Raw genomic sequence first — 10,504 nt, 5'->3', positions numbered from 1 at the left:
AGGCCAAAGGCAGGAAACACAGTGTACACTGTCAGTCAGCGCCATCTAGTGGACTGGTAATGAACTCATAATTGAAACCAGGTTATGCTCTTAAATCAACAGTAAACCTGTCTTATCATCCACAGTTATGGATACTTGGACATATTTGGGGCTCAAAAACATTGTAAAACCAGGATATGTGATTTCTTACTGCCAGTGTGGGACTAACATACAAACCATCTAACAGTTTAGCAGAACAGCTTGGCACCCAAGACAACAAGAAAGGAGCCATAAGCCAGAAGACGGTTTTACAGCATTGATTATTGATTGATTGTTTGCTTTACAGTGCACAATTTTAATTGCGAATGAAAGGTAAGACTACACTTGGATCTTTTACCATATTTGCTTCACTCATTACTGCTGTAAATGAACAAACATTAATGCAGATTTGCTGTTTCGGAGGCAAGTACAGATACATCATTTCCAGCTTGGTGTTTAAATAAGGTCTGCCAACTTGGCGTTAGTGACAAACACAGATTAAATGCTGGATGTGAGCCTTGTTAGCTTGTACTTGAGTTTGGCCGCTTGTTTGCAGGAAGTGATCTTGGCATAGTTCAGCCTCAGGGGTGATTTGACCTTTTCCCGTTTATTCGGTTACATGTAAACATTTTGTGGTCACAGCTGTTTTAAATTATGTTGATCTGTAAAGTGATGAGCATCCACCCTGCAGTTCTGGATTAATTGTGAATGCAAAAGTGACATCTAGTGTCTATCCAAGGTAGGCATCTTCACAGTTATCGCCAGTTGCAGCCCAACCCCTTCAAGCCATATCTCATAGAGATGTGAGACCGTTTAAAGAGAAATCAACATAAATAAGTGAAGATATAACAAATGCAGATGACCTGTAGTCATAGAAATGAGCAGAGCAGGTGCACTGAAACTCAACACTTTCCTAAGACACTTTTTTGGTGGTTTTCCCTCTTAATTTGTCACCAATGCACATGTAACACCCTTATCCAAAACCTCTAATGGCAAAGGCACGCTTTATCCTGCTTCATCATGTGTTCTGACAACACACAATGATATCCTAACAATGCAATGCGACTGTTTCTGTTAGTGCAAACGTAAAACAATAGGTAACAGTCCTGCAGCACTTTGTTCAGGTGATTACATCAACTGGAGAGAAACAGTCCATATGTAGTTGATATAAATGAGACCGGCGTCCTGTAACTTGCAACGCTGATCACATCCATCACTGCTGTCTCTCTCGCTGTCTCCCTTCAGGTCAGACGGTTCAAAGAGAAGTTCCAATTGATTTTGAATACTTTTCAAAACCTTCTTTAAAGCACAGATCCTCTGCTCTTGAGGTCTTTGCTGACCATAATCCACATCCATGCGTTTTTGTGTCATCTGCTTTACTCTTTTGAAATATTCATGTTTAAAAGTGTCCCCTCGCCTTCTTCCTCATTCACTGCACTCCACAACATTAGTCGTCTTGCCTTTCAACGTTAGTATCAGCAACAGGACTTCTTCTCTGGTGTTGAGTGGGCAGCTATTGTGCCGTTAACCGGCCGAGAGTTGGCTCGGAGTAGAACCCGAGGTGTGTTGGTCTCCACGTCGCCCTGGTGGACTTGAAGACCGTTACGATAAAGCAGCTCCCTGGCCATCATCAGGAAGGCTTCTTCAACATTCTTGCTCTCCTGAACACAGAGGAGGAGACGGAGAACTTTAAATAACAATAATAATAATAAAAAAAAAAGAGTAAAGCTGTGTTACGTGCAGGCGCTCACTCATCACCTTTGCAGATGTTTCTAGAGCAACTAGTATTCCCCTCTCATTTGCCAGATTGCAGGCTTGCTCAAACTGAACCTGGCGTTCATGCTCCAGGTCAGATTTGTTACCTGGATGGAGACAATTAGGAAGCTGAGAAATGCAAACAACACCTCAAGATCGCCTGGATTCACTAAAGTCTGTGTAGCTTCTTGGTAATTTTACTCTGAATGCATTTTTACATGCTAGAACCATCATTTCAAGTGTACATAGGGGAGTGTAACTGGTATTGGAAACGTAAAGTGTAAAACAAGAACAAGTTCAACTTTTTGAAACTAAGTCTGGCTTCAGGACAAACACATTAATCACACTATCACTGCAGGTGAGTAGTGATTATTACTATTACTTAATAGCCACTCTCACCTATGAGGACCAGCACTACATTGGCTGCTCCATACAGCTCCACTTCCTTGATCCAGTGGGCCACAGAGTCAAAGGTCGTGCTTCGAGTGATGTCATAGGTGATCATGGCGCCGTGAGCGCTCCGGTAGTAGCTCTGGGTGATGGTGCGAAACCTCTCCTGGCCTGCCGTGTCCCACACCTGTATCTGTTACACATGCATTTGAACATACTCTGTTATATTTAAGGATAAACATGACTGGACCAGTGGTTGATGTGCACAAAAAACAGGCTATGACTGTGGATTGTAATTAACAGAATCCACACACACACACACACACACACACACACACACACACACAGGGGGAAAGAGTGTTTCAGATTTCTTGGTCTCTCGCTGCAGAATGCTCCCTGAGCATCTGACACCATGTCAGCATGGTAACGGCTGTCATAGCAACTCACCAGACTCACCAGTCCGGCCCATTTGTTTTCAGTGTCGATGAGTGTGAACCAAGCCTGCTTTTACAATCTGCACAAAACTAGATCACTACAGGTTTCCTTTTTACATTTTCTTAACATAAGCCCAACTTGCTCTTGGTGTTTATATTACCATTTATACTAAGATATGTATAGGACGTGTGAACGTTTATAGCTTCATTACATAAATCAGGGATGGTACAGTTTGACATCATGGCTCTTTTAACCGTTAATGTTGTTAATACTTCATGATGCAGATGGTTTGAATATTTCCTACTGTATTAAAAGGTCAGTTAATGACACATTAAGAAGAGAATGCATACCATGAATTCTTATCCTGCAGTCTGTGTGTACGTGTGTTAATGTGTGTTCAACAGGTTGTGCATTCCCCCATGGCCACGACTATGGATAAACACTCTTTAAAAAAAAAACCAAATAGGTTTGCAGGCTACTCTGCTACTCAGCTACTCAGCTAACCGTTTGACTGTTGAAGCATGAGGAACCAGGTAGTTCCTTCTCTTGCATAACGATGGCACCGAGAAGTCATTTCAGGTTTATTTCTGTCCCTAAAAGCAGATAAACATGAAGGACAGGTCCTTCATGTGAGCAGCTGGTCTGACTTGTTTGTGGCTTGAGTCAAACACACAGTGAGGAAATGACACCTCACTGTACTCACAAAAACGACTAAAACTAAAAAAAGGTCCGTCACGTGCGACTTGCCTTTCAGAAATGCAGTGAGATTTATTTTCTTTTATTTTCATGGAAAATTTTTCTAAAGTGTTCAGTGTGTAACCAGGTTGCACAGCCTGTGTGAGAAGATGCTGACTCTATAAAACCCACAGCAAGGATCAGGACATTTAAGAGTCATAATCCAGGTTTCCCTGCTGGTACAGGCCCAGTTTAGTCTCAAAACATTTACTGTATTTTTAAAATGATTTTCCAGGTCTACTATTCTCTAGGGCTGCTTAAGCAACAAGTTTTGATGTTCTATACTTTATATATATTAATCATTTCCTTACAGTTCTCCACATACACATACTCGTCCTCAAACACACCTCACATGATACCAACCTTCACTTTCTTCCCTTCAATTTCCACTGTTCGTACAGTGAAATCCACTCCGATGGTGTTCTGCTGTCTGTCTGAGAAAGTCCCTGACTTGAAATTCTGAACCACACACGTCTTTCCAACATTAGTGTCTCCAATCAGGATGATCTTAAAAAGGAAATCAAAAGTGTCATCGTGTTCAGCTCCTGGAGTCTGCATGGTGGAGGTATAGTAGTAGTCAAGTGTGTGAGAATGGAGGAAATGATCCTGTGGATCCTGTGGATCACGACCAATGCTTGGACCCAGTCAGTCTTTTTTTGACTGAATAAGAAAAAATGCTGAATCACATTAGAAAAAGAAAAAACAAGTTTCACCCATAAACATAAACTCCACTTCCTGATGAGTTGGTCATCAGCGTAGGTTTGAGGTGAGTTTATTCAGTCCACGAGTAGCCTGTAAAACCAGTTCAGGGTTGTGAGAAAGTTCGGTTTCTCTAGGTGTAAAATAAGCTGTTCACAGCTTTGAGTGTTTTCAGCTTTAAACTCTCAGTGTTGTGTATCTGTCCAGTCTGGCCCGTCCCCCCTCCTGTGCGCTCTCTCATTTGGACAAATCTCTATCAGTCCTGCTTCTCCATTCAGCTCCTTCTCAGGTGTTGACCCATTTTACGGCCCAAAGGAGCAGACAGCACGAACGCACATGCCATCCCATTTGTTCACCTGCACAGTTTCTGGTTGGCTGTCTGCCAGAGAAAGCAGGAACTTAAATAAAACCAAATTTAAAAAGATTCTTGTTGCTGCCAAGTCCCCTGCCGTTCTTTCACATGTGCCAGTTTCTTTCTCCACCGGCCCTTTAGCTGCGTGTCCTCCCATCAGTTTCTCTTCTTACTGACTTCCAGGCGCCTGCATTTTTCTCTCTCCTCATAACACCTGTGGTAACAATAGAAACCCACTTTACCTGTTCTAGGAATGGAGCCCAGCCCCTTTAACCACACTTGGATCTTGGGAAATGTAGTCATGTTGTGGTGTAGCCACTGGAAAACCATTATAGATGCGATTCATGATAAGAATTATCTTCAAATCTTGCTTTCTGAAAAAAGCTGTGAGTGTGTGCTGTGAAAGATGAATAATCCTTACTGTGAGCAGTATTTTAATGAATAAGCAACACAACAGCCTCCAAATTTACTTCTTTCTTTCAATACTTTAGTAAAAGTGGAAACACCTCATGATGAAAATGTAACTTTATGCATTTAAAAATGTATTATATAGGCATCAGAATCCAAATATAGTAAAAACATTAAGTATCTGGTGGAAAACATTAAAATTACTGTGCAAAGTAACCAGTAAAACGAAGTTGTAAAATATTATAAAACTATAATTAAACTGTTAGATGATTAAATAAAAATGTAAGGGAAAGAAAAGCAAAAAACTGTAATTATTAAAATAGTTTGGACTTTCTCTGTGTCTATTTCACCTGAATGGCGGCTTAATAAGATGCCTGCGCTGCAATCGTCGCGATCCCAATATTTCCGACTGCCCGTGAAGGCGGCACAGACCCCCTCATCCAGTACATCACAGTGACGTCCTGTGCGGAGACACAGATGCCCTTACTGTTAAAATCAGAGGTCTGCAATAGGCTTAATATCGTCTTGATGTAAAAGGACGTTTGTCAAGGCTGAGGAGAGAAGCGGCAGCATGCAGCGGAGCGCAGTGGTCGTGGTGGCGGATAAAACGAGCCTGAAAAGGCCGTTTATATTCGCCAATTCTGTGCATATGGTAGGTGCATCTCACCGCTTTTCAATGCAATCGAAGCCCAGAGGCCCGTGTTATTGACTTGATCAAATGTTTTTTTTTTTTTGTTTTTTTTTGCGCTGCTGTGATCGTGTGACACAAACCATCAGGACAGACAATCCACATTCAGCCCAGGAGCGCGCTGCAGCGAATCCACTCCATCCCTGTTTCACACAGTGTTGCAATGTCTGCAGGACATTTCATGTGGTTAGAGAAAAAGATGAGCAATGATGAGGAAGAAAACCATTGGTAGATATCACAAAGAGGACGTGGTGGGGATTATTTAGGGTGTTATTGGTATTTAGGGCATCACTGCTCTGTAATATTCTCATAATGCTTATGTTTACAGTGTGTGTGTGTCAGCTGTGAGTCTAGGGTCATATGCAGTGCTTTAGGCCTCATCTTGGTTGTGATCTTCTGCTCCTCTAAGAGGTTGCACCTATGAGTTCATCACAGACCGCGCAAATCCCTGAGGTCACACTCTTCCAGCAGCTGATGATGATTATTTGGCAGTGTTTAGGTTATATATTATTTGTCTTTACAGCCTTTGGTGTCTAAACGAATTGTCGTGTTCCTCTCTCCAAAGGCGCTGTGCTTCTTCATGTTGACGATGACAGTAGCTTGGCACCGAGACCTGCTCCAAACCGGCAAAGTAAGACTGACTTCTGGTTCTGAAAATAATTCTCTGAGGAGATAATATTATTTACCGGAGCCAGAAATAACTCCGGTCTTGTCAGGCTTTAAAGGAGCGGAAGAGCTGCTGGGGTATCTAGGGACAGCTGTGGAATTATTAATGCATGTGTGTGTGGTCAATATTGCCTGACCATACTAGAGCAGCACCTTTTATATTGTCTTTTCTCTGGAAGAGCTGAGTAAGCATCCGTCTGTTGATGTGTCCTTGGGCAAGACGGTGAATTATCTTCACACGCTAAGGACGCCATTCTGTAGCTGTCCCTCACCTTTGACCTCTTTGTTGCATTTCTATCTTGGCAATGCCTTCATGACAACGAAATAACATGAAGTGGAAATGAACAATGTTCATTGTGAGAGCTACACCTCTCACACTGTTTTGGATCGTTTTGATGCACAGTAGTGTGAAACGCTTTTAACGCCAATGTTATTCTTCCTCCTCAGCTGGTGCCCAGTGTCTCTGTGGTGTTAATGTACATCATAGAGATCGGTTGTCTGCTGCTGTCAGTGCTTGGGATATTTGGAGCCTGTACAGGAAAGAGATGGTGTTTTATTCTGGTAAAAACTGTTCTGTTTTTCTCCTACTACACTACTGTGTGTGTGTGCATAGTTTTAACCTCAGTTTCACAGTGTGTATAAAGCCTACAATATTTTTAAGTGTTTTTTTTATGTGTGTGTGTGCGCAGTATGCAACTGGGATGGCAGCGGCCAGTCAAACGATAATCGTCAGAACAGCACTAAGTTATCAAGATGCTTATGAGGTACAGTATTGAATTGAAATCAACTCATACAGCTTGTGTTAAAATGCAAACAACGGTGTTTAGTGTGATTTCCCCCTCCGCAGAAAAGCGTGGTCCGTGAAGAGTCAAAGTTGCTGTCTATGATGCCACTCAGTGGAACAAGCAAAGCTAACAGGACCCTGCTGTATAGTATTCAAGAAGAAGTAAGCAGCAACTTCATGATCAATGTATTTTGTGAAATACAGTCTAGATAACACAACTTCTTATAGTTGAACGACTTCATAAGTTTCTCCACATCAGTTAGAGGCTTGTCTATAAAACACTAGATATAAAAAAACCTAGTTGCTCCTTTCTGGCTTTCTGGAGGAAGATTTTGCACAATGATCTGGTGTTAAGAAACTTAATTCAGTCAAACATCTCTTTCTTACTGTTTGTTCACCTTTGTTCTCTCAGTGAACAGACTCTTTGTCTGCTCGTGTCCCACTATGTACTGGGGAATTCATTCACACACAGCTGCCCATGTATGTGTGCACATTATAAAGTGATCAATGCATGCCTTTTGTTTTATACTAAACTTTAGTGCATGCTGACGCTCTAACGCAGAGGGAGCTTTTTAAAGTATTTCAAGTTTTTATGGCCCTAAGAAGCAAAAGAGAATTCCTATAAACATTTCTGACTGAAATGAAAATGGTGTAAAAATAAAAATAAAGAAAAAAAAAGTTCTGAATGAAGAGCACAGGCACAGTTTCACCTCCAACACACACACACACACACACAAATCACACACAGCACGCAAGTGGCAGTCAAACGTGTAGAAAACCACACCTGTGCTATATGTAGCCTCTCGGGCATGGCTGGATAACCAGGTGTGTCTTATCTTATTAATCACCCTGCTCTCTCTCTCTCTCTCTCTGTGTGTGTGTGTGTGTGTGTGTACTCCAGTTTGAGTGCTGTGGTCTTATTGAAGGCTACAAGGACTGGGGCTCTTCCATCCCTCCATCCTGTAACTGTCACTATCCAGGAAAATGCGTGAGTCACTTTACATAAACAGAGTATAAGCAGCAAATATGACTCATCATTACTGAAACATGAAGAGACATGGTCAAAGCAAGCTTATTTTGTTTAACGCGTTTTACTAGATCCCCGTTAGCTTCAGCCAGAGCAGATTCTAATCTTAGTAATGATGAACAGTAAATACAGCTCAACCAAATCAACACAATCAGGACATTGTTGAGATTACCAGATATAATTTATACAAAATCAGACAACTGAAACCGATATGAGATAATAAAACCTGCATTTTGAGTCAAGAAGTGTTTCTTTTATCACCACTACTGAGTCAACAGTTTGTCACAGTATAAAATGAGATATATGTTTTTTAATCCTCACCAGATTCGATTACGGGGCAGCGCCACACTTGGGGCACCTAAGAACCAGTATGTTTATCAAGAGGTAAAAACTGACAAAATCAATCAATCTTCCCTCAGTTACTTAATTCACATTGTAAAAATAAATCACTTAACAGAAACTCTCTGTTTCACAGCCTTGCTTACCGATCTATGTTTCCGAACTGAAGCTGGCCTTCACGTTAGCAATGGGTATACAATTTGGAAGTGGAGTGTTTTGGGTACGTTTCCTCTTCAACATTTATACATTATTAGTCGGAGCCTTAGCTGACAATAATTATGTTGATGATGAATCTGTGTTTTCCACTAACAGGTGGTTTTACTTGTCATGAGCATCAAGCTGATGGGCCAGATAAAGAAAAAGCAGGAGTTCATGGCTCTTCTCCAGTCAAACAGATACGTTCCTGGTGCCTTCTAGTCACCTACAGCATATTTTAATACACCCTTCAAATTATTATCAGGCATACTTTGTTTGAATTTGCACATGTAAACGCATTACGCTGTATGCAAGACGCCGGCTATTTTGTGCTTTAGCAACATTATGGTTTCAAGTGTTACTGCATGTAACTGAAGCTACATGTAATCTACATGCATACATCAAGTTCTTTTTGTTTTTTTTGTCTTACTGCTGTAAAAATAATGCATTTGTCATATCTTCAAGATCACATTTTAAGTTCTACCAAGCATTAACCATTGCCTCCACCTGGACATATACTGTAAGTAAGTCTTTGTAAAGACAGATATTAATCGAATTGCATATACTGTAGCTACAAATTTAAAACACAGGCACGCATAACTGATTTTTGTTGGTTTATTTGCTTTAGGTAGGCCAGGGAAGCTATGTTGTTAGGCAGAAAGCTGCCTGGAAAGTCGCACAATAAAGTTACACAATAAACTGGACCAACTACTTTTAAACACATATTCAAATATTTGTATTTAACCACATTGAATTTTCATCATTAGTGACCAATAATGATAACATCAATAACCCTTATGTAGCATTTTTTAACTGTTGGCAAAGTGCTTTGAATGAAATAGAATTACTGTCGTTATTCATTATTGAGCATTGTATTTTCATGGGTAAATAATCAGGTTAGACAAAGGAATGAGCCAAAGCTCTCACTGAGACATCCAAGTAAACTAAGTAGTTTTTTTTTTGCCTCCAAATTTTGATTTTGAGGTTTGGAGAAATTTTGGCAAGGCCCTTGCAGACAGGGTGTGAGAGGCTCTTGTAGGAAAATGTGTCATCAGCATTATTGCAAAGACTTTACTGTCCCAACTAATGCCACTCTCACCACAGAAGCCTTTTGCACCACATCACTTCAAATATTGCTGCATGAGCTGCCTGCAGTTGAAATGTCTCCTTGACTAATGTATTGTCAAATGCATTTCATCTGAGACAGCAGATCCAATGTCTACCTGTGCACTTTAACCATTAATGCCTAATGTACATGTTCTGCAAGATATGTGTCTATTTATTTCTGTCATATACAGTTTTTTTTTATTTATGGAATGAACTTATGTAATATTTTGTAAATAGAAGAAATAAAAAATATGGGATTCTTGTTCCTTTTGTGTGTGTGTGTGTGTTTTTAAATGATTTCTAAATTTTATGGTGCATGTACTCAATAGTATTCTGAATAAGTTCAAAAGTAAATCACAAGTAGATGCCAAGCATTCAAATTCATACTTCAGTAAAAGTACAGTTCTGCTGCTTTTAGTTTGCTTGTTTGTTCATTTCTGAAATACACAATAATTTTACTTCATTTTACTTGTTTCAAAACCTGTAAACAGTTATTTTATTGAATCCCTCTGAGAAGTTTCACAACTCTGACATTTGAGACATGAAAACATGGGAGGAAACTCAAACTAGACTGTATTTCTGTAAATGAAGATACCTGAGTTTTTGTATGTAAAATCATACAACAAACAATATAACATCTAAGTTACGTAGGTAATGTAGTATTTATATAAAGTAAAACATCAAATGGGAGTAAATAGTAAATAAATATAGTACTTTTAATCTACATGCTACTTTTACTTTAAACTAACAAATCTATTGGTGTATACACATATATATTTATGTAGTATGAAGTATTTCTACTTCACTTCTGGGTTGTTAAAGAAGTTAAATTATTGGACATAAGATAATTTGTATTTTGTTTTTGGAAATACTTAAAGATACAAACAAATCAGTACATTGCAGATA

The 10,504-nt window shown here is 39.9% G+C and overlaps 2 protein-coding genes across 2 annotated transcripts; one reads left to right on the top strand and one right to left on the bottom strand.

Annotated features, from left to right (window-relative positions):
• Positions 1-280: 280 nt before the first annotated feature.
• LOC113163741 (ras-related protein Rab-19-like) lies at positions 281-4,596 on the bottom strand. The gene is made up of 4 exons (XM_026362641.1): positions 3,697-4,596; positions 2,173-2,356; positions 1,777-1,880; positions 281-1,679 (listed from the first exon to the last, which is right to left on the bottom strand). Exons 1-4 carry the CDS (start codon positions 3,889-3,891, stop codon positions 1,494-1,496), a joined length of 669 nt encoding a protein of 222 aa, XP_026218426.1. The 5' UTR covers positions 3,892-4,596; the 3' UTR covers positions 281-1,493.
• Positions 4,597-5,242: 646 nt separating this feature from the next.
• LOC113163740 (tetraspanin-8-like) lies at positions 5,243-10,253 on the top strand. Its single transcript, XM_026362640.1, has 9 exons — positions 5,243-5,444; positions 6,046-6,111; positions 6,594-6,707; positions 6,836-6,910; positions 6,994-7,092; positions 7,832-7,918; positions 8,282-8,341; positions 8,433-8,516; positions 8,609-10,253. Exons 1-9 carry the CDS (start codon positions 5,364-5,366, stop codon positions 8,711-8,713), a joined length of 771 nt encoding a protein of 256 aa, XP_026218425.1. The 5' UTR covers positions 5,243-5,363; the 3' UTR covers positions 8,714-10,253.
• The last annotated feature ends 251 nt before the right edge of the window (positions 10,254-10,504 follow it).

Source organism: Anabas testudineus, chromosome 23 (genome assembly GCF_900324465.2).
Source record: "Anabas testudineus chromosome 23, fAnaTes1.2, whole genome shotgun sequence".
NCBI classification, from domain to species: Eukaryota; Metazoa; Chordata; class Actinopteri; order Anabantiformes; family Anabantidae; genus Anabas; species Anabas testudineus.
This window is presented reverse-complemented; position numbering and strand designations above follow the sequence as displayed.

Bases quoted from the DNA above. Each gene is read 5' to 3' on its own strand.
- LOC113163741 (XM_026362641.1), bottom strand. From the start codon at position 3,891: ATGCAGACTCCAGGAGCTGAACACGATGACACTTTTGATTTCCTTTTT. The intron at 2,357-3,696 runs GTTGGTATCATG...CATGTGTAACAG, and splicing joins TTGAAGGGAAGAAAGTGAAG to ATACAGGTGTGGGACACGGC. The intron at 1,881-2,172 runs GTGAGAGTGGCT...GTCTCCATCCAG, and splicing joins TGTAGTGCTGGTCCTCATAG to GTAACAAATCTGACCTGGAG.
- LOC113163740 (XM_026362640.1), top strand. From the start codon at position 5,364: ATGCAGCGGAGCGCAGTGGTCGTGGTGGCGGATAAAACGAGCCTGAAA. The intron at 7,093-7,831 runs GTAAGCAGCAAC...TGTGTACTCCAG, and splicing joins TGTATAGTATTCAAGAAGAA to TTTGAGTGCTGTGGTCTTAT. The intron at 8,342-8,432 runs GTAAAAACTGAC...TCTGTTTCACAG, and splicing joins ACCAGTATGTTTATCAAGAG to CCTTGCTTACCGATCTATGT.